Source organism: Polypterus senegalus, chromosome 6 (assembly GCF_016835505.1).
Source record: "Polypterus senegalus isolate Bchr_013 chromosome 6, ASM1683550v1, whole genome shotgun sequence".
NCBI classification, from domain to species: domain Eukaryota; kingdom Metazoa; phylum Chordata; class Cladistia; order Polypteriformes; family Polypteridae; genus Polypterus; species Polypterus senegalus.
Genome location: NC_053159.1, coordinates 74,659,019 through 74,682,430, shown reverse-complemented (window position 1 = coordinate 74,682,430; position 23,412 = coordinate 74,659,019). Strand labels below are relative to the sequence as shown.

Below are 23,412 nucleotides of genomic sequence, written 5' to 3'. Positions count from 1 at the left end.
CTGTGTCTGACAATAGCATTCACACGAATGAGAAGTGAGTGGACCATGGTTGTGGTTTTAAATGTTTGAGAGGAGGGTGGGATTTGTCAAAATCTCTTGGCAAAAAGTCTCATCTCGCTGGATCTGAACTTCTCTCTCGCAGGAGTTGAAATTATCTCTGAGTCTTGTCCCAGGATTTCCTTTTATAATAGACAGGTGTGTGTGTGCATGTGCGTGTGTGTGTGTGTGTGTGTATTCTGGTAAGCAGCCCGGACACAGACAGGCAGACACCAATGATTTATCAACACACACGCACTTATTAAACATTTTCTTAATATTTACAATGTCCAGTAGCACACAACCCAGTTCCCTTGCACCAAGCACCCTTCAGTCCAAGCCTTTCAACAATGCCTCTCTTTGTGACCGCCTCCACTCTTCTCCACCGAGCTCTGTCCTCTTCCACCCGACTCCAGCCAATGAATGGAGAGAGGCGGTCCCTTTTATGTTCACCCAGACGTGCTCCGGGTGCCTCCCGATGAACTTCCGCCAGCACTTCTCGGTGCGGCAGAAGTGCCAGCTGAGCACCTGGAAGCACTCCGGGTGTCCCTGGTTTTCCGTCCCCCAGCACCTCCGGGTGTGACGGAAGTGCTGATATCCAGGGCTTCTCCGGCATCCAGGTGCCCCATGGCAGTGACCACGGGCCCCTAGTTGGTTGAGCTCCCGTGTTCTGTTCCGATACCAACCAGGTTGGCTGACCCCTCGTGGTCCGGAGGAGGCGTAATTCCTCTTCTGGGTATCCTGGCTGGGTACCACCCCCTGCCACTCACCACACATATATATATATTCTCTTTAATAAAACCCCTGTGTGCGTCCAGGTGACCGTGTGTGTCTTCTGGTTAAGTGTGCGGGCCGCGCCGCACATCGCACCGTGCCCCGCCCATGCACTCGGCACCGTGGATGCACACAGTGAATGGCCTAGCCGCTGCCGCGCATGATAAGCAAATAAAGCACACACACTGGAAGCTGGGCACACAGGAAATGGCCTTGCCAAGGCCACGCATGATAAGAAATAAAGGACACCATTGCTGGGGAGAGTGCTGATTGGGTAGTCGCAACCACGCACAGAAAATCCGTTGCTGGGAAGACGCCACACATTAAATAATCAGCTGCACGCCCCCACAGATTAAAATACTTGCTGGAGAACTGCACAGTACTTGCTGGGGAGATGCCACAGGCACAATTATAAGCAGCATGCCACACATTACATCAGTTGCTGGGGACACTCTGCTGATTGCCCACTGTTGTGACAGAAAATTAAAGTCATATTATGGACATCAAAGCCAGTATTACTGTCAGAGAAAATTACAGGCATTTTACAGAAATACAAACCAGTATTACTCTGAGAGAAAATTAATGACACACAATACAGTGATTCATATTACAGCCACATACAAGCCAGTATTACTGTAGGAGAAAATATTACAGACGTATCTACTAACAACATGCCACCCAAAAAAAAGGACACGTCAAGTCGGACAAAAGCCAAACAATCAAATCCTATATAAGCAACATCTCCTGGAAGAACGGTCAGCTCAACAAGTAAACATCAACAAAAGAAAGGCTGAAAGACAAAGAAAAATGCGATTAAATAGATCAATTGAAGAAAAAGAAAATGATCGTCATAAAACGCTAAAAGAGAAAGACTCAGAAGAGCATACCTTAGAAAAAGTTGGCATTTACTTGCCAGAACCAGTATTCAGCCACGGTCAGTTATATGTTGCATTATCAAGAGTAAGAAGTTTTCCAGATGTTGTTGTCAAGGTTGTAGAGATTCCTGAACAAGGCCAACTGTTGCCAAACAAGACGGCACTGAATCTTCTTCTATAACATTTCACAAGGTTGGAGAATACAGCGACATGGATTTTTGACCATTCCTCTTTGCACAATCTTTCTAGATTGTCCTGGGTCCTCTCTTATGCACTTCCCTCTTCAGCTCACCCCACAGGTTTTCAATGGGGTTGAGGTCTGGGGACTGAGATGACCATGGGAGGAGCTTGATTTTGTGTCTGCTGAGCCATTTTTGTGTAGATTTTGCCATGTGTTTAGTGTCATTATTGTGCTGGAAGACCCAATGATGACCCATCTTCAGATTTCTGGCAGAGGCCACCAGATTTTGATTTAAAATATCCTGGTATTTCAAGAAGTTCATGATGCCATGCACCCTAACAAGGTTCTCAGGGCCTTTGGAAGAGAAACAGCCCCACAGATCCGCCATCATACTTTACAGTGGGCATGAGGTGCTTTTCCGCATACTCATTCTTGGATTCACGCCAGACCCACTTAGAATGTTTGTTGGTAAAAAGCTCAATTTTAGTCTCATCTTACCAAAGCACACGGTCCCATTAGAAGCCCCAGCAGCGCTTAGCAAACTACAGACGTTTACGTTTGTGATTGTAGGTGAGAAAAGACTTTTTCCTTGCATGTCTCCCAAACAGCTGGTTGTCATGGAGATAGCGTCTTATGGTTGGCATGGAGACTTTGTGACCCCAAGATACCATTCCTTGGTGCAGTTCTCTAACCGTGAGCTTTGGAGAATTTTTTACTTCTCTTACCATCCTCTTCATTGTGCATGGTGGCAAGATAAACATGGGTCCTCTTCCAGCCTTGTTTGTCACTGCTCCTGTAGTTTTACACTTCTTTATTATTCCTCTGACTATAGATACAGGAAGGTTTAGGCGAGGAGCTATTTTCTTGCAGCCATTACCTGACTTTTGAAGGTCGACATACATCTGCCTTACTTGAATGGCATGTTCTCTTGTCTTTCCCATGTTGAAGAGTGGCTAAGAGCAATAGGACTCTGTCACGTCATATTTATACCCCAGGAACAAAGAAATTCATTAATTACTATTTAAAAGTTACAATTTACTCTGATCAACTTTAAAAAATAAATTAGAAATTACAAAAACGCTTCAATTACATTTATTTTATAGTAACTGTTAGGGGTGCCAATAATTGTGGCACACATGATTTCATGTAAAAAATGTATTTCTTAATATGGGATTTTTTTTCCCCAATGAATAAATGTACTCCAATTAAAGGTTGGATTTTTCTTTTTTTGTGCTGTAAGCCTATATTTTTTGGGGAAAAAAAAGAATTTATTAGAAGCTTAAGAACACATCTTAACCAGGGGTGCCAATAATTGTGGAAAGCACTATGTGTGTGTGTATATATATATATATATATATATATATATATATATATATATATATATATATATATATATATATATAGACAGACACACAGAGTTAGGTCCACAAATATTTGGACAGAGACAACTTTTTTCTAATTTTGGTTCTGTTCATTACCACAATGAATTTTAAATGAAACAACTCAGATGCAGTTGAAGTGCAGACTTTCAGCTTTAATTCACTTGATTGCATAAAAATGTGAGGCAACTAAAGCATTTTTTTAACACAATCCCTTCATTTCAGGGGCTCAAAAGTAATTGGACAAATTTAAATAACTGGAAATAAAATGTTCATTTCTAATACTTGGTTGAAAACTTTTTGCTGGCAATGATAGCCTGAAGTCTTGAACTCATGGACATCACCAGATGCTGGGTTTCCTCCTTTGTAATGCTCTGCCAGGCCTTTACTGCAGCGGCTTTCAGTTGCTGTTTGTTTGTGGGCCTTTCTGTCTGAAGTTTAGCCTTCAACAAGTGAAATGCATTCTCAATTGGGTTAAGATCAGGTGACTGACTTGGCCATTCAAGAATTTTCCACTTCTTTGCTTTAATAAACTTCTGGGTTGCTTTGGCTGTATGTTTTGGGTCATTGTCCATCTGTATCATGAAATGCCACCCAATCAATTTGACTACATTTAGCTAGATTTGAGCAGACAATATGTCTCTGAACACCTCAGAATTCATTCGGCTGCTTCTACCCTGTGTCACATCATCAATAAACACTAGTGTCCCAGTGCCACTGGCAGCCATGCACGCCCAAGCCATCACACTGCCTCCACCGTGTTTTACAGATGATGTGGTATGCTTTGGATAATGAGCTGTTCCACGTCTTCTCCATACTTTTTTCTTGCCATCATTCTGGTATAGGTTGATCTTGGTTTCCTCTGTCCAAGGAATGTTTTTCTAGAACTGTGCTGGCTTTTTTAGATGTTCTTTAGCAAAGTCCAATCTAGCCTTTCAATTCTTGAGGCTTATGAGGGGCTTGCACCTTGCAGTGCACCCTCTGTATTTACAGTACTTTCATGCAGTCTTATCTTTATGGTAGACTTGGATATCGATACACCTACCTCCTGGGGAGTGTTGTTGACTTGGTTGGCTGTTGTGAAGGAGTTTCTCTTCACCATGGAAATGATTCTGCGATCATACACCACTGTTGTCTTCCGTGGACGTCCAGGGGCCTCATGTATAACGGTGTGCGTAGAACTCGCACTATAACATGGCGCAAGCACAAAAGCCGAAATGTGCTTACGCACAGAAAAATCCAGATGTAGGAATCTGTGCGTACTCCAACTTCCACGTTCTTCCGCTACATAAATCCTGATCAGCGTGAAAAGTAACGCCGCGGCACGCGCTTTATGTAACGCCCCAACTCCTCCCAGAATTACGCCTCTTTGAATATGAAAATGAATATAAATCGCCCTTAAGCTCAGCCTTCTGTGAAAAGACAATGGGAAAAGCACGGGGGAAAATATAAGAATTTTAGTGAATACCAAGTGGAGGCAAAGGAAAAACATACTATTTGTTCAAATAAACCGTGGTATAATGAACAAAAGGAAGTTGATCGAGTGACATAGCGTGTTGGAGAAACTTGAAAGCTCACGTTCACAAAATCGCACAGTGCCAGAAATAAAAAAGAAGACACTTATCAAAGTCGCCGTGAAAAGGCGAGTTGTAGCCCACTGTCTGAGTGTCATATGAAAGCTTATTAGGGTACAGAGAAAAAAGGCACACAGTGGGGAAAAGCACGAAATGTCAACTTCAATCTCGACATTTCCACTTTAATCATGTAGTTTATTTTGTCATTAAAGTAGAACATCATAAACTTCATCTTAAAATCGTTTAATTAACCAGTTTCTCAAATCACATCGTAATTAAAGTAGCACGTTAAATGCTTTGTTTTGTATTTGATCTTCTATGTACTCTATGTTTGTGAATTCCTACTTGCTTCTCAAACCGGCTCTCTTCCTCCAACTGGACACAGAATCCATTACATTTGTGATATTACAGCTCTCTGAATAACTAAAATACTGAGATGTATACGTGATATTATTTTTATGATGATAGGAGTTAAAGCACGTTATTAAACGTGTTTCACGGCGCAGTGATTGTAAGCGACTTTCGATTAAATAATTTATTGCAGCAGTACTCAGGGGCGGCTCTAGGCTTGTGGTAGCACTGGGCAGAGGAAGAATCGGTGGCTCCTTCGCCCGCCAATGTCAGTAAGGTAGCTTATGCACGGTGGATGGCCATGTCCGTTGCAGACACTGCATAGCCGCCTCTTGCTCATGACACAAGCATTTAACTTTTGCGAAATTTGTTGTTGCGTTTTTAGCTGTGTTGTTATTTTCTCTTTCTGTTTTATATTCAACATATATTGGCATAGCCGCTACTGCAGTCCTTGCCTTTCTTTCCCCAAATACCCAATCACCACACAATCAGCTCTGTAATAGAAGTTAAGCCATCTGTAAGCTTAGAGCGCCGATTCTTCAAAACGTTTAAGAAACATTGAAATATCTTCGTAGTACAAGTTTAATTATTCTATCCTTCACGACACTTCCAGTGAAGAATATTGATTATTTAAATGAAGTTAAAGTTTTATCTGTATAATATTATAAACATATTTTGCTGCATTTCACCTTAAAAATGATATTGTCATCATATGTAAATACGCGTCCGTACAGGAAAGGCTTTGAAACGTTTTGCCATGGCTAAGGCAGCGTGTGCTTGAAGCTTTATACCGATAATTCTCTTTCCGATCAGCTGCTGCTGTGATTCACACTCAGATACAGTGATATTTACTCTGAGTGGTGCAGTGAGAGTAATATGAAAAAAGATGATCTGCTGTGGCAACTCCTAACGGGAGGAGCTAGAAGAAGAGGAAGAGGAAGAAGAGAGTAACAACGCTAAAGCAGTTATGGTATTTGCAATACTATGGCTATTCCCTGGACCATTATATTGTTACAAGTTAATTTTCAATCAGATGTGTTACACTAATACACAATATGCGGTTAGTTTCAGTGTATTTATAAAGCCACATCAGGAAAATAAGGTGTAACCACACAGGAACAGTAGCATTGCTTTGATGCTGGATGCCGCCAGTCTGCAAAACCAAGTGGAGAACTTGCGTATAACAAGGTACGAGGTACCATTGAAAAGTGCGTGGCTTTACGCAAAGTAGGTTTTATACAGCGCGATTTGAACGTGGAAAAGTTCTTACACAACATTTCTGTGCGTACACACCGTTTATACATGAGGCCCCAGGTCTTTTTGCGTTGCTGAGTTCACCAGGGCTTGCTTTCTTTCTCAGAATGTACCAAACTGTAGATTTTGCCACTTGCAATATTGTAGCAATTTCTCGGATTGGGTTTTTCTGTTTTCGCAGCTTAAGGATGGCTTCTTTCACCTGCATGGAGAGCTCCTTTGACCGCATGTTGTCTGTTCACAGCAAAATCTTCCACATGCAAGCACCACACCTCAAATAAACTCCAGGCCTTTTATCTGCTTAATTGATAATTAAATAACGACAGACTTGCCCACACCTGCCCATGAAATAGCCTTTGAGTCAATTGTCCAATTACTTTTGAGCCCCTGAAATGAAGGGATTGTGTTAAAAAAATGCTTTAGTTGCCTCACATTTTTATGCAATCTTTTTGTTCATCCCACTGAATTAAATCTGAAAGTCTGCACTTCAACTGCATCTGAGTTGAAAGAAGAAAGTTAGAAAAAAGTTGTCTCTGTCCAAATATATATGGTCCTAACTTTATATGTGTGTGTGTATGTATGTATGTATGTATGTATATATATATATATATATATATATATATATATGTATACACTAGCCAACCCGCGGCGTATCGGTAATGTAATAAATCAGCAAGAAAAGCAACATTGTAACAATGCACGGAACGAACCAACACACAATCGTCCGTGCGGCATAGCGAGGTGGGAGGGGGGTGTGTACAAAGTGCAGGAGCATCTAAGAAGATGCATGTTTGTCGCAGATGCGAATTGCTGTATGTAGCGTGTACAACACTTTGCTATGCTGCACTCAGTCGTGCGTCGTAACCGAAAACTCATTTTTTAAAGACTGCTCACTTCATTGTGTTTTAACCTCAGTTGTAAAGGAATGTTTTAATGATCCCATGGGATACCCTCGCAAACAGTTTTACACGCTGCATATGGCGATTCAGCTCCGTGAGAAACATGCCTCTATTAACAGTCAATGTGTGGGAGGGGGGTGTGTACAAAGGGTAGGGACGAAAACAGTGGGAGCGTATGAGTCGCACTTAGTGGCAATTCCACGGTTTGCAGCCCGACTGGGGTTCAACAGCTTACCCACGCCTAGACACACGCTCAATTTCATGCATAATTATTTATTGAATGGTAAACACTTCTGGAAAGACACGGTTGTCTAAAACAGGTTAGTGTGAGAATACAACAGTAAGTGAATGAAAAGATGGAACTCTGGAGAGTACAAAATACAACACAATAGTGAACCCGCGGCATAACAAACGCCGCATAATTATTTATTGATGGTTGAACACTTCTGGAAAGACACAGGGACACCCCTCGCAAACTGTTCTACACGCCGCATACAGCGAATCACATCCGCGACATGATTTTTCCTAGATGGTCCTGTCGCACTCGAAGCATAAACACTGCCTGCACATGTGCCCGGTCGCAAGCCGCGACCAGCCTCGTTCTCGAAGCATACACACCGCCTGGTAGGGTTGCCACCCGTCCTTTAAAATACGGAATCGTCCCGTATTTGAGAATGAAATTGCGCATCCCGTTTTGAATCAATACGGGACGGGTTTTGTCCCGTATTTTTTTAATCGTTTTTTTTTTTAAAGCAGCGTCTCATGCAAATCATCCCACACACATTTTATGAAGATGCCTCCTTTCCTACTTTTGATTGGGTAATACTTGATGTCATCGTTAGTTTGATTGGTCTTTTTAACTGTCCAGTGAGGAGGGCGGGTCTTTTAAGTAGAGTCTGCAAAGTGTTGGCAGAGAGTAATATTAAAAAAATGGCAGATGCTTCTCCAGGTAACCCCCGCGTCTTAAAGTTTCAGAGCTTAAACACAAGCAGCTGCAAAAATACCGCAGAGAGTGGGAGGAAACAAATACTTGGCTGCAGAGTGTTAGCGGAAATTGTTATCAAGCCAACTGCACAATTTGTCGGAGAGCGTTCTGTAGGGTTGCCACCCGTCCTTTAAAATACGGAATCGTCCCGTATTTGAGAATGAAATTGCGCGTCCCTTATTTTTTGTATTAAAAGTGGTAACCCTACCGCCTGGTCATGTGTCCGCTCGCAAGAGAAACTCACAGAGAGCCGCCCACCAGCTGCCTGTGTGTGTGCCTCTGTCTGTCTCTGGCGATGCCTCTGTGTGAACCGGTCAGGCACAGAGAAGGTCAGCTGCTGACAGAGCGTCTCGAGTGTTGCAGGGCCTGCATTGGTGAAGCAGGTGAGACGGTAATGAAACAGAGGCACAGGGCTTATTGGTTTTTAAAGATTGATTCCTTCATTGTGCTTTAACCTCAGTTTTAAAGGATTGTTTTAAGGATCCCATGGGATACCCCTCGCAAACCGTTTCACACGCTGCATATGGCGATTCACCTCCGCGGGAAACATGCCTCTATGAACAGTCAACGTAGCTTGGAGGTACATGACATTAACCTGACCTGCACTGCATGTGGCTTCTACGGCAGACGAACATAAATGACGCCATTTTTTCTGTGTCGTCGCGTCCCAGTTGGGCGTGGCCCTGCGAGTTGTCGTCGTATCCAATGGTCTTGGAGTTGGTGGGCGTGGCTCCTTCCTGTGTGCGCCATAGGTGTCTCACTTGGTGGCGGCTTAGTGAATCCACACCCCTTCCGGCGTGCTTTTCATGGTTGTCTTGCCTTAGTGAATTATATATATAGATATATATATATAAATATGCCGGAAGATTTAAAAAAAAATATATATATATTTTGCCATGCAGAATATTTTTCAATAAGGCGGCAGAATGTACGCTATTTTGTGAAGCTACTAAAACCCTGAACAAATACACACATCTACTAGGCAGTTTTTTGGGAGATGGCTCAGTAAGTAATGGTGGCCTGTTGCTGGGGAGAAAATTGGGTGCAAGGGCACTTTTATTTTCTGTTAGGATCACAGTAAACTCCAGTAGTGTTTTCTCAATTTTTTTGTACATTTGGATACATTTGGCTCCATTTTATTAATTAATTGTTTAATTACCAATAACCTGAAAATCTGCTCTCTTTCAGCACATTTTAATAATGGATGTTTCATCTGAACACCATTTGTTTAAATAATTTTGTTCCGCTTAAAGTTCAGTCATATCAAATTTTATTACTTTTTTTTTATAAGGCATTACTTGAAAGAAGAATATAAATTCAAGAAAAAGGAAGACCTGCACATTTACAAATGGACTGTGACTAGTGCAAAACCAGGCGTATGTATGAAACAAGTAATATCAAGCCTAGGTTGCTGACCACTTTTTTATCATTAATGCAGAAATGTTTTGTTTACTTATTTATTTATTTGTTTGTTTAGGAGGTTCCCCAACAGATGAATGGCAGTGACTGTGGTGTTTTTGCTTGCAAATACGCTGATTACATAGCAAGAGATAAGCCCATAAACTTTACACAGGTATATTACTGAGATGTCTTTGTTTCGTAGTTCTAGAACAAAAATTTTTATTAATAACATTTGAAAATAAATTACATTTACTTTTTATGAGAAACTGTATTCCAATTCTAATGTATACATTAAGTTATTCGGTTGCTAACACATTTATAATTGGTGGACACTATATTTATACAATACATTGTATTACTTGATTATTTTGCTTAATTCATGTTTATTTTTTAACATACAATTATTATGTCATTATAAAAATGTACTTGAATTATCCTTTTGGTCATCGAGTACATATGAATTTCCCCTTTTGAATGACTTTAGTGATGTAATAGCTATAAAAATTATTCGTCCTCTCTTGCCCCTTTTCACATTTTGCTATGTTTCAGCATTGAACCATGGTTATTTACTGTTCATTAATACAAAGTACACTAAATGTCAAAGTGAAAAACATTCTTCTAAATTAATGAACAATATAAACAGAAAAGTAACTCGCAAAGTATTAATTACCCCATTGCTTTGACACACCTAAATTATCTTGGATGCAACTAGCACTTTTCTCTAAGATACATAATTACTGTCCATCCACCTCAGAGCTGTTGAGGTGTTTCCAGTATAACTTACCTGTGTTGAGGAACTACACCCTCTTATTTCCAGAGAAACAAACACTACACCATTAAACCAAAGAGAGAGTTCTTGAGAAGTACTAGTGAAGGCAAGGTAATTAGAATGTTTTTCAAGGCTTTGAATATTCCTTGAAGCACAGCGAGTCCCATCTTTAAAAATGTGAGAAAGTATGGAACATAGTGAATCTGCCTGGAACTGGTCATCCTCTAAAACTGAGTGCTGTAGCCGTAGTAAGGGAGGGTCCCAAGAGGCCCTGGTTATTGTCCTCCATGACAGAGATGGAAGAAACTGTGCCCGAGACAATAGCCCATACATTTCATAAACATGACTCATATGAAAATGTGGCAAGAATAAAATCTTTGTTGAAAACAAATTTTGTCACATCCCAGCTGGAGTTTGTCCAAACACACGAGGACTCGACAGTTTGGGCCTCAAAGCTCAGCTCAGCACTGTATTTGATGTAAACCTAACACATCACACATAGAATAAGCATACACTGAAGCGTAGTTTTGACAGCGTCATACTTTAGGAATGTTTTTTTGTGGAGGGGACAAGAAAAATTAGAAGGAAAAAATGGATGAAGCTAAAAACAGAAAAATTCCAGGACAAAAAGCTGCTGCAGTCCATAAGAACACTTGAGACTTGAAAGACAATTCATGTTCAGCAGGACAATGACCATTTGTCATTCACCAAAAAACATACTGGAGTGACTTAAAAAAGGCTGTTCTCACAAATAGCCCTCATCTGATATCATGGAGCTTCAGCGGTTTGCTAAGAAGTGGAGAAAAACATTTCATTGGCAACATGTATGATGATGATACAGATTTGTCCAAAGAGACCTGCAGCTATCATTCCTTCATAAGGTTATCCTACCAAATGTTAACTCTGCGGTGTGAATACTTATGCCATCAGTTATTTTTTGTTTTCCATTTTAATTTTTTTAGATAAATGTTCTTTTTTTTCCCCACTGTGAAAGAGTATGTTGATGAGTGGCAGAAAAAGACCCGTAAATGCATAATGGTTCCATGGTGTAAACTGATAAAATATGAGGATGTATAAAGAGTGAATACTTCATAGCCACTGCAGTATGCATCTGTTTGAAGATATGGTTTGGTTGCACGTTCATATACCTTTCATCTTATTAGTTATAGTAATAATTACTAAATGTTATAATATCAAATATAATGGCCAATCCTTTGGTTTTAGTAGATTTACTTTTTTGAAGTATTTAATCAAGTGATTAAATTATCATCCTGTTACAGTCAATTAAAGAAAACTAACAAAATTATCTTGTTTTAGAAGTTTAAGCATGTGTTTCATCTATGTGAAGTATACTTTATTATAATTTTATTTTTGCAGAAAAACATGCCTTATTTCCGAAGGAGAATGGTGTGGGAAATTCTAAATCAGAAGCTACTGTAATAGACTGAGCAGTCCGAAGACTGCACTGGACTGCAACGCAAATACCTCAGCCTTTATACTGAATTAGTTGTTTAACCCCTACTTGGACTTTTTTAGTCTAAATAACACAATTTGCTTCTTTTTTTGATTGGTACCTCTAGGCAGCAAACCTTACAGTATTGAAAAAAAAGTTTTTTAAAGTTCAAGAAATTTGCTGCTCTATGAATTGTTTTTCCTGTACATAAACTAGCATGGTAGGAAACTGTGTGTATATAGTATTTATCTAAGCGTGCAAAAAATGCAACTTAAATAGATCATTTCATTTTTGTTGCATCATATTTGAACAAAAGATTACATTAATCTGTTAGTAAACTTTATACTGTCACCAAGGACAGGAATTCTGGGACTTTTATAACCTTGCTATTCACTACTTAACATGCATTTGCAAATAAGTTTGCATTGCACTCTGTGGCAGTCTATAGAGGTTAATATCTTTTTAATAAAAAGATGTTCAAACACTGTTCTGTCCAAGCAGCCATGTTGATAAAGATAAAAGTAAAAGTAATGGCTTGGTTTGTTTTTTATATAAGTGACCTATTTACAAAAATGTAAATGTGTACAAGTTTATAAAAAATAAACTGAAAGAAACTGGAATAATGCTTGTTTCTTATTCAGAAAAACATATATAGACTAAACGTGGAGTCATGCTTTTATAAGGTAACAGCCAGGAGCATTATATTTTAATTCACTGTTTTGATTATCTGATCATGGCATGTGTTAATTTTAAACGGCATTGAGGTGGTACACTGTACGTAATTTATTTGTTATATATACTCTGTTTTAAATAGTTCATATCTGCACTACTGTCTTTATTTTTGAATACACAACTGCTTACTAATCAGGTGTATGTGTGATTTGTCTTTGAAACTCCCGATTCAGACATGAACGGCCAAGAGTTTTTACTGCTAGCTTAGGAGTCAAGTGCAAGTGTTTGTGTTTCTTATAACTTTAGCACAGTTATTAAAGGCTCCCACTAAAGTGAGGGTGTTGTCATTGTTAGCATCTTGCTAGAACATTTACAGACATAACAGGAAATACAGTATGAGGATTTCAAAATGGTGTTGAACTGTTCATTTTAGATATTGGTTTAAAAATACATGAGTACAGAACATTGTTGTGAGGCGTTGATTATACAAATGCCATCTGAACGTAACAAGTCATGTGAACACTAGGCTGTTTAGTTGTTGTCACCAGTGCTCCCATGATGCCATTTTTAAAACACTCCGAGACTGGCTTTTGTTTCTATTTGTTAATTTTATTTTGCACTTTAATGATGAAAACTGAATTGCTGATAATTTATACATGGAAATACGTTTGTAATTGAAAGTGCCCTATTTCACATCATTTGTTTATTAGCATGTTATGTAATTATGATGCGGTGGAATTCCCAAATGTGATTTTTATGTTGAAGAAGAACTGTCATATATTTTAATAGTAAAAAAATATCTTTTATGTGGGGGGAAGCAGCCATTCTTACACAAATTTCTAGAGAAGAGTGTACTAGGGACAACACTTGTCTGGTGTCGACTCATGGAAGAACTCAAATCCCCGGAATTTGGATGAAAACCATATATATTGAAGAATGCACTCCTTTCCATGTGGTGTACTACTATATATAGACTTCTTCTTCTTGTTCTTCTTGTTTCGGCTGCTCCCATTAGGGATTGTCAAAGCATATCATTTTGTTCCATGTCTTCCTGTCTTCTGCATCTTGCTCTGTTACACCCATCACCTGCATTTCTTCTCTCACTACATCCATAGGCCTTGCTGTTGCCTGGCAGCTCTATCCTTAACATCCTTTCCCAAATATACCCAGCATCTCTCCTCTCCACATTTCCAAACCAATGCAAATTCGCCTCTCTGACTTGTCTCCCAACCTTCCAGCCTGAGCTGAACCAATGACATATATTAAAAATATATATTAAAATGTACCCAGCAGTTATATGGGAATAATGCTTTTTTTAACCGTATTTTCATCTTGATTTTCTTTCTGTTTTTTACCGGGTGTTCTAATTATTTAATTAATTCATTATTTTCTAATTAGTGAGTCTCACTAAAGAATTTGCTTCCTTTGATTATTCAGTGTTGTTTGCCTGGCTGTCTGCTCTGCTGGTTGTCATTATTAAGATACAATGAAGGGAGCAAATTACACAGAGAAAGCGCAAAATATAATGAAATCAACAAAATGTAGTTAAGCATTTAAATATCTATCAAAAATGGAAATATTCATAAATTTCATGAATATAAAAATCATGCTGTGGTGCTTTCTTAAGTACAATAAGAGAAGAGAAAAAAATACCAGGTAATTAATTGAGATCAGTGTTATGAGGTATTGTCACTGATTATGAATCTGGTTGGAACAAAAACATGAAGCCACAGTGGGCCCCCCGGACCAACTTTGAGAACCCCTGCTCTAATGTACTTGTTCTTAATCCTGCCCATCCTCGTCACATCCAATGCAAATCTTAGCATCTTCAACTCGGCCACCTCCAGCTCTGTCTCTCCTGCTTTCTGGTCAGTGCCACCGTCTCCAACCCATATAACATAGCAAGTCTCACTACCGTCCTGTAGACCTTCCCTTGAACTCTTGCTGATATCCATCAGTCACAAATCACTCTTCTCCACCCATTCCACCCTGCCTGCACTCTTTTTCACCTTCTTTGACTATCCCTATTACTCTGTACTGTTGATCCCAAGTATTTAAACTCGTCCAACTTCACCAACTCTACTCCTTGCATCCTCAAAATTTCACTGACCTCCCTCTTATTCACACACATGAATTCTGTCTTATTCCTGCTGACCTTCATTCCTCTCCTCTCTAGAGCATATCTCCACCTCTCCAGATGTCCTCAACCTGATCCCTACTCTCGCTACAGATTACAATTTCATCGGCAAACATCATAGTCCAAGGGGACTTCTGTCTAATCTTGTCTGTCAACCTGTCCATCAACATTGCAAAAAAGAAAGGGCTCAGAGATAATCCCTATTGTAACCCTACCTCTACCTTGAAGGCATCCGTCACTCCTACCGCGGACCTCACCACTGTCACACTTCCCTTGTACATATCCTGTAAAACTTCTTCTCTGCCACTTCCGACTTCTTCATATAATACCACAGCTCCTCTTGAGGCACCCTGTCATATGCTTTCTCCAGGTCCACAAAGACACAATACAACTCCTTCTGGCCTATAGTTCTCCATCAACACCCTCAGAGCAAACATTGAATCTGTGGTGCTCTTTCTTGGCATGAAACTATACTGCTGCTCACTAATCATCACCTCACTTCTTAACCTAGCTTCCACTACTCTTTCCCATAACTTTATGCTGTGGCTCATCAATTTTATCCTTCTGTAGTTACTACAGCTCTGCACATTCCCTTTATTTTTTAAAATTGGTACCAATACAGTTCCTCCGGCATCCTCTCAATTTCTAAGATTCCATTAAACAATCTTGTTAAAAACTCCACTGCCGTCTCTCCTAAAATCTGTGTTTCCACAGGTATGTCATCTGGACCAATGGTTTTTCCATTCTTCATCCTCTTCATAGCTGCCCATCCAACCTTCTCTCTCTCTCTCTCTCTCATATAACTATGCTTCAAATCTTTTTAACATTTTACCTACATTTTTATCACTCTTTAATTAATATTGTTTTTATCAGTATGTTGCAGCTGGAGTATGTGAATTTCCACTTGGGGATTAATAAAGTGTCTGTCTGTCTGTCTTTTCTTTAGCCTTCACCACCTCTCTCTTCACCTTGCACCTTATCTCCTTGTACTCTTGTCTACTTTCTTCATGTCTTTGACCATCCCACTTCTTCTTTGCCATCCTCTTCCTCTGTATACTCTCCTGTACTGCCCCATTCCACCACCAGGTTTCCTTTTCCTCCAAGCCAAGCACCCTTCTTGCTGTCACCCTTACTACCTCTGTAGTTTCCCAACTGTCTGGTAATTCTTCACTACCACCCAGTGCCTGTCTCACCTTCTCCCTAAAGTCAACCTTGCAGTCTTCCTTTTTTAACTTCCACCATTTGATCCTTGGCTCTCCCCTCACTCTCTTCCTCTTCTTGATCTCCAATGTCATCCTACAGACCACCATACTATGCTGCTTAACTACACTTTCCCCTGCCACCACTTTGTAGTCTTCAATCTCCTTCAGATCAACTCTTCTACCTGTGTGCATCTTCCTCCACTCTTGTACATCACCTTATGTTCCTCCCTCTTCTTAAAATTCATATTCACCACAGCCACGCCCATCCTTTTCACAAAATTCACTATCATCTGACCACCTTCATTCCTCTCATTGACACCATACCTACCCATCACCTCCTCATCTCCTTGATGAACATACCATACATTGCATCAATGTTCATATTGCTAACTACACGTCAATATTGCTGCTACTTATTTGTCTGGTCTTTGCACAATGTCTTGCCTTGTTTGTGTTTTAATCTTAAATTTTTAATTTTGATTCAATTTGCATTTTATTATTTGGACGTCATGTTGTTACTCTGTGGACCCTGTGCTTCGCAATTTCATCTATCTGTATACTTGTATATGGTTGTGATGACAATAAAGTTCACTTTGACTTTGTTCTCTTTACCAACATGTCCATTGAAATCCGCTGCAGTCACCACTTTCTGTCCCTTGGGTACACTGTTCATCACTTCATCCAACTCATTCCAGAAACCACCTTTATCCCATTACACACTCAACTTGCAGTGCATATGCACTAACGGCATTCATCATCACACCTCCAATTTCCAGCTTCATAATCGTCACTCTGTCTGCCACTCTTTTACCTCCAAAACACTCTTGACATACTGTTCCTTCAGAATGACCCCTACCCCATTTCTCCTTCCTTCCACACCATGATAGAGCAATTTGAATCCACCTCCGTTCCACCAGGCCTTGCTCCCCTTCCATTTAGTCTCTTGCACGCATGTCCTTCTCTCCATCATATCTGCTAACTATCCCCTTACCAGTCATACTGCCAACATTCAAAGTTCCTACTCTCAGTTACACTCTCTTTACCTTCCTCCTCTTCTCTTGCCTCCCGACACATCCCCATCTTCGGGGATTTCTTTGGCTACGTTGTTTTACTGAGTCAATACCCATGTCTTGTATAAATGCCATTTACATAGCTGCACTGGAAATATGTTTAATGAAAAGAATATTGACATGTTGAATACTTATTGACACCCCAGTATATGCCTGTATCTTCTTAAGAAAGTCTTTGTCTACTCCGAACAGCTCATGTAGTTCATCAGCTGTTCTCCAATGGATTTATTGAATAAAAGAAACTTAAATGGCAGAGTGACTAGTGGTTATTTAAAAATATATCCAGAACAGTTTCATTTTCATGTTTAGAAACACTTGTCTTGTATGCATGCACACATACAACAACAACATTTATTTATATAGCACATTTCCATACAAACAGTAGCTCAAAGTGCTTTACATAATAAAGAATAGAAAAATAAAAGACACAATAAGAAAACAAAATAAGTCAACATTAATTAACATAGAATAAGAGTAAGGTCCGATGGCCAGGGGGGGACAGAAAAACAAAAAAAAACTCCAGACAGCTGGAGAAAAAAAATCTGTAGGGATTCCCCTCTGGGCATTCTACCTAACATAAATGAAACAGTCCTCTTTGGATTTAGGGTTCTCACGGAAGGACTTGATGATGATGATGATGACGATGGTCACGTAGACTTCTGCCTTTTAATCCATCCATCATTGTTGGAGCATCATGAAGCTTTGAGTAGGTGGAGGTGGCGCAGGTCACCACCACAAAGAAACCGGAAAAAAGAAACAGAAGAGAGAGTAGGGGTCAGTACAGATACACTCTTGTGCAGCAAGTGGCAACTCAGCACCACACTGGAACAATGTGAGGATTTTTTTTACGGTGGCTTGAGTGCCAATCCTCCCACCAACCCCCAAGATTTCCCTGTAAATTGGAGGACTTTCTAGCAGGGCTGGATGCAGATTAACCCCATACCCAGGATGGGGAAATTGCAGATTAAGGGCATTGCTCAAGGGCCCAACGGAGTAGAGTCACTTCTGGCATTTACAGGATTCAAACTGGCAAATTTTCCGATTGTCAGTGCAGATCCATAGCCTCAGAGCCACCACCCCTCCATAACTGTTTAAGATTAAACCAATTTTGTGATTGGTTTTCCCTCCTTCCACCACACCTTTTTCCAATGACCAGTTCCCTTACTCTATCCCTACTGTTTCCACAACTTCTACCAGTGATGGCCTTCCAGTATAGGCTGTCCATAACTGATGACCAAATGAGCAGACACCTGTATTTTGCTACATTCATCCAGTCATCCCTCTTAAGGGCTAAGCTCAGAAACATGCAGGTGGATGAGCCTATGGTGTCTTGGATAATGGACTATCTGTTGGTCAGACTGCAGTTTGTGAGGGTTAAGGACTGTATTTATGATGAGGATGATGCTGGAACACCAAAAGCAACAGTCCTGTCACCTTTTCTCTTCACCCTGTCCACCTGACTGCTATGACCCTGGATGGATGGAACAATTAAACATGTATAACAAAGATTTTTCAATGTTCCCTAAAGGTTTTGAAGAATCAGCTTTCTAAACCTACAACTAGTTTTACATTTATTACAGATGCTTATTGTGCAGTGATTGGTTGCGTGGATAAAGAAAACAGATAGACAGGAATTAGGGGTGGGTACATTTAAAAGACACCGTACTGCTGCAATAAATTACTTCATCCAGGGTTGTGCAAGTCCCAGCAAGCATCTTGTTGGAGGCAGAAACAATCCTTGGACGTGATGCCAGCTCATCACTACTGCTGCACCATGTTTAATACATGCTTTAATGAATTTCATCATGAAAATGATATCAAGTATACATCTTAGTATTCTAAAATGTTCAAATAGCTGTAATGTCATGAATGCAATGTATTCTGCGTGGTGATCACTGTCTGCACACTCTTGTCAGCGTAAGTGAAAACCAGTATAAGAAACATGCAGCGATTAATGACTGGTTCAGGGAGCATATTGAATATGAAGCATTTAACATGCTACTTCAGTTATGATGGGATTTGAGAAACTAGTAAATTAAACAATGATTAAACAAGACATTCTACTTTAATGACAAAATAAATTATGAGATCAAAGTAGAAATTTCGAGGTTGAAGTCGAAATTTTGACTTTAATCTCGACGTAAATCTTTTGTTTCTTCACTGTGTCCCTATTTTTTTTTTCTATGTGGCCCTAATATGCTTCCGTATGACACTCAAGCACTTGTCATTTCACGTCAACTTTGATATCTGACCACTTCTTTTTTGAAATTCTTTTTTTTATACATGTTTTTACCATTGTTTTTTTAACAAAACACTGAATGGAAGGGGTTATTTATATTAATTTGCATATTCAAATATGTGAAATTCTGGGAGGAATCGGGTTGGGACTCTAGGCATGTGCACATGTGTTAAATTTCACGTTCATTGGGGTTTATAAAGAATAAGTGTGTGGAACTTTGCTCACACACAGTTTTATGTATCTGAATGTTTTTGTGCGTACATAAATTTCTGTTTTTGTCTGTATGCCATGGTCTAGTGCAAATTCTACATGAGGCCCCAGTTCATCAGACAGATCAAAAACTTTTACTCAAAGCTTTATTTTTCTGAATACACATCCAATTGCATTATGTGGTTTTTGAGTTGGAAAGCAGGACTAAGGTCTACACAAGGAATATGTATGATAAATGCATGGAAGAGAACATTTACCAAATACCAAAAAGTACCAATGAAAGACGGCAATGTGCTAAATACGCCCATGGCTGGCTAGCTCTTAACTAAAATTTTATGCTTCAAATCTTTTTAACATTTTACCTGCATTTTTATCACTTTCATTTAATATTGTTTTTTATCAGTATGCTGCTGCTGGAGTATGTGAATTTCCCCTTGGGATTAATAAAGTATCAATCTATCTATCTAAAGATGTTCTCTAATGTTGTAGTACAACATTGAAAAAGCTTGACTAGTTTGTGCCAGTAGAGGGCAGCAAGGCTCCACGTAGACCAAAGACTAATGTGAGCAATGCTAGAATGTCTTAAAGTGTACCATCAAAACAGAAACTGGAAAGCCGATGTAAGCAAAAGGCCATGCAGTCTTGTTTAGCTACAACTTCCACATGCTGCATGTCCTCAGTCATTCTATCCAGTTGCCACTCTTGGGTGAATTTAATCGGCAATATTAAGGTTGGCACCTCTGTTGTATTTGTATGTTACATACTGTAACTGTAATTCATATTACTAGCCAACCCACGGCGTACCATACGCCGCATAATCAGGCCGGTTTTTTAATGATTTTTAAGCACAGGGAGAAAATTAACATTTGAAAAATCAGTAATGTAATAAATCAGCAAGAAAAGCAACATTGTAACAATGCACAGAACGAACCAACACACAGTCGTCCATGACTGAAAACTGGCGGACCGCTATCGTTTATGTGCCTACCTCCAACTCGTCACTTGAGTCGTTGTCGTCTTTGCACAGTCCAGATGCACCTGTGACTCACGTAGACTTTCCATGTTCCTGCAGGAGCATCTAAGAAGACGCATGTTTGTCGCGGATGTGAATTGCTGTATGTAGCGTGTAAAACAGTTTGCTATGGTGCACGCGGCCGTGCGTCGTAACCGAAAACTCGGTTTTTAAAGACTGCTTACTTCATTGTGTTTTAACCTCAGTTGTACAGGATTGTTTTAAGGATCCCATGGAATACCCCTCGCAAACCGTTTTACACGCTGCATATGGCGATTCACCTCCGCGAGAAACATGCCTCTATGAACAGTCAATGTGGCCCCTATGACAGATGAATATAAATGACGGCTTTTTTTCTGAGTCATCGCGTCCGAGTTGGTGGGCGTGGCTCTGCGAGTTGTAATGGTCTTGGAGTTGGTGGGCGTGGCTCCTTCCTGCGTGCGCCATAGGTGTCTTACTTGTCGGCGGCTTAGTGAATCCACGCCCCTTCCGGCGTGCTTTCCATGGGTGTCTTGCCTTAGTGAATTATATATATAGATTCTGCCACCTTTAAAACATAACTACAGTACAGGGTCAAACTACTGCCTCCAGACTCTGCATTAAATAACTTGTCTCATTATTAAAGAAATATCATTGCTCTTGTCTGGACCATTTACCTTTTGTCAGCTTTTGTTGTCACTGTTTTATTTAATTTTTTTCTAATTCCCACTTTTACTTGAAGCTGTTGTATGTTAATGTATAAAAACCTAAACTGAAGAATTCATGAAAATGTAGTTCGTTCCACTGAAAACCATGTCAGAGATGACCACTATGAAGTGAAACATTATTTCAGCGATTGCTTTGATCTCAATGACCCAGCCACTGGGGTCGCACAAGCCAGTGCACTCTTAATGCTGGTCCCAAGCTCAGGTAAATCAGGCAGGGTTGCATCAGGAAGGGCATCCAGCATAAAATCTGTGTTCAAATCAAATGTACGGATGAGAAACAGAATATACATACGGATCGATCAAGGCATGGGTGACCAAAGACTGTCACAGAGGCTGCTATCCAGCAGGGTATCAGCGGAAATTATTCCACTGGTGGGCAAAGAAGGCAAAAGAGAACAAGAGGGAGAAAGTAGGTTCAAAGACAATGGGAGAGGAGGAAGAGAAAAAGTGTGGAGTTCAGAGTCAGAACTTTGAATGTGGCACTATGACTGGTAAAGGGAGAAAGCTGGCCGATATGATAGAGCAGAGAAAGGCAGATGTAGTTTGTGTAAAGGAGACCAAGTGGAAATGGAGTTAGGCCAGAAACATCGGAGACAGGTGTAAACTGTTCTACCATGATGTGGATGGGAAGAGAATTGTGGTAGGAGTAATTGTAAAGGCAGAGTATGTCTGACAGAGTGATGAGCATAAAGCTGGAAATCGAAGGGGTAAAGTTAAATGTCATCAGTGCATCTACTCCACAAATGGGATATGAGATGGAGGACAAAGAAGGTTTCTGGAGTGAGTTAGACAAAATGGTGAAGAGTATACCCAAAGAAGAAAGAGTGGTGATCAGAGTAGATCTTAATAGACACATTGGCGAAGGGAACAGTGGTGATGAGGAGGTGATGTGCAGGTACGGCATTAAAGAGAGAAATGTTGAAGGGCAGATGGTGGTTGGATTTGCAAAAAGGATGGAAATGGCTGTGGTGAATATATATTTTAAGAAGGAGAAACGCAGGGTGATATATAAGAGTGGATGAAGGTATACACAGGTGTCCTATGTAGGAGATGCAATGTGAAAGAGATTAGAAACTGTCAGGTGGTGGCAGGGGATAGTGTAGCTAGATAGCATCGATGCTGAGGATGGAAGCACCAGAAAAAGTGGAAGACCAAAGAGAAGTTTAATGGATATGGTGAGGGTGGACATGAAGGAAGTCTGTGTGGCAGATAATGATGTAAAAAACAGGGAAAGAATGAGACGGATGATCCGCTGTGGTGACCCCTAAATGGGAGAACCTAAAAGAAGAAGAAGAAGCTTTGTTAACAAATAGAGAAAAGCAGAGCCCATACTGAAAACAAAAAGGGTGCTAATCTGACATCACAATTAAACATGACTTTTAAGCAATAACAGAAATTTAAGATTAATCATAAAACAATTTGGAAAAATTAAATTGCAGGGTTTCAAACAAATTATTACACATGTATGACTGAAACCAAGGAGCACTTCTTCACATACTAGAACAAGCTATCAAGTGAAATAGTTCAAGCAGAAATTTTAACAAATTTTAAAAAGTATTCAGACAATATATTGGGACAATAGTATCTAATGGCTGACCAAACAACTCTGAGGATCTGAATGGTCTCTTCTCGTTTGTCAAGTTTCTTATGCTCTTATGCTCTCTTTGTCTTTTGAGAGTATGTATGGCAAGGCTGCAAGAAAAAAGACACTATAAAAACTCATAATAATAAAATGATGCCATCTTCATAGCTTAATAGTCAGTACATACTGATCATGTCAAAATATAGGATCAACTTCTCCTGCAAGATGAGACTAAAATAGAGCTTTCTCGCTAATATACAAAGTGTTATGATCAGAAAGATGCCTGTTACTGCAGATGCATTATTACAGTGAAACATCTCCATTGCTTTACATACAGTCATTTATTTTATTTGTATGTAACATCAGTGTCAGCCTTTTCACAATATGTCATCATCTGCTTTTCAACTTAATTATAGCAATCAAGGTATTGCTGGAATTCATTTTATTTTTGTCCACCTTTGCATGCCAATTTATTCATATTTTCAAAGCCAGAGTCAATGCTCCTTGTTTAATGGTTTTGCAAGCTTGTAAGACAGCAGATGAATCCTCAAGGCTTCAATAAATCTTTTTAAATGGTTCTTTATGCTTCAAATCTTTTTAACATCTACATTAGTAATCCTAGTTGTAAACTGCCATTACATTCGTTTATA

The 23,412-nt window shown here is 39.8% G+C and overlaps 1 protein-coding gene across 2 annotated transcripts in view; it reads left to right on the top strand.

Annotated features, from left to right (window-relative positions):
* Window positions 1-13,614, top strand: part of senp2 (SUMO specific peptidase 2) — a 90,007-nt gene extending 76,393 nt beyond the window's left edge. For both annotated transcript variants that reach the window (XM_039756349.1, XM_039756351.1), the window contains 3 exons: window positions 9,600-9,684; window positions 9,786-9,881; window positions 11,856-13,614. In XM_039756349.1, the coding sequence (XP_039612283.1) occupies window positions 9,600-9,684; window positions 9,786-9,881; window positions 11,856-11,918 (244 nt within the window). In that variant the 3' untranslated portion in view covers window positions 11,919-13,614. The remainder of the gene's footprint in view (window positions 1-9,599; window positions 9,685-9,785; window positions 9,882-11,855) is intronic.
* The last annotated feature ends 9,798 nt before the right edge of the window (window positions 13,615-23,412 follow it).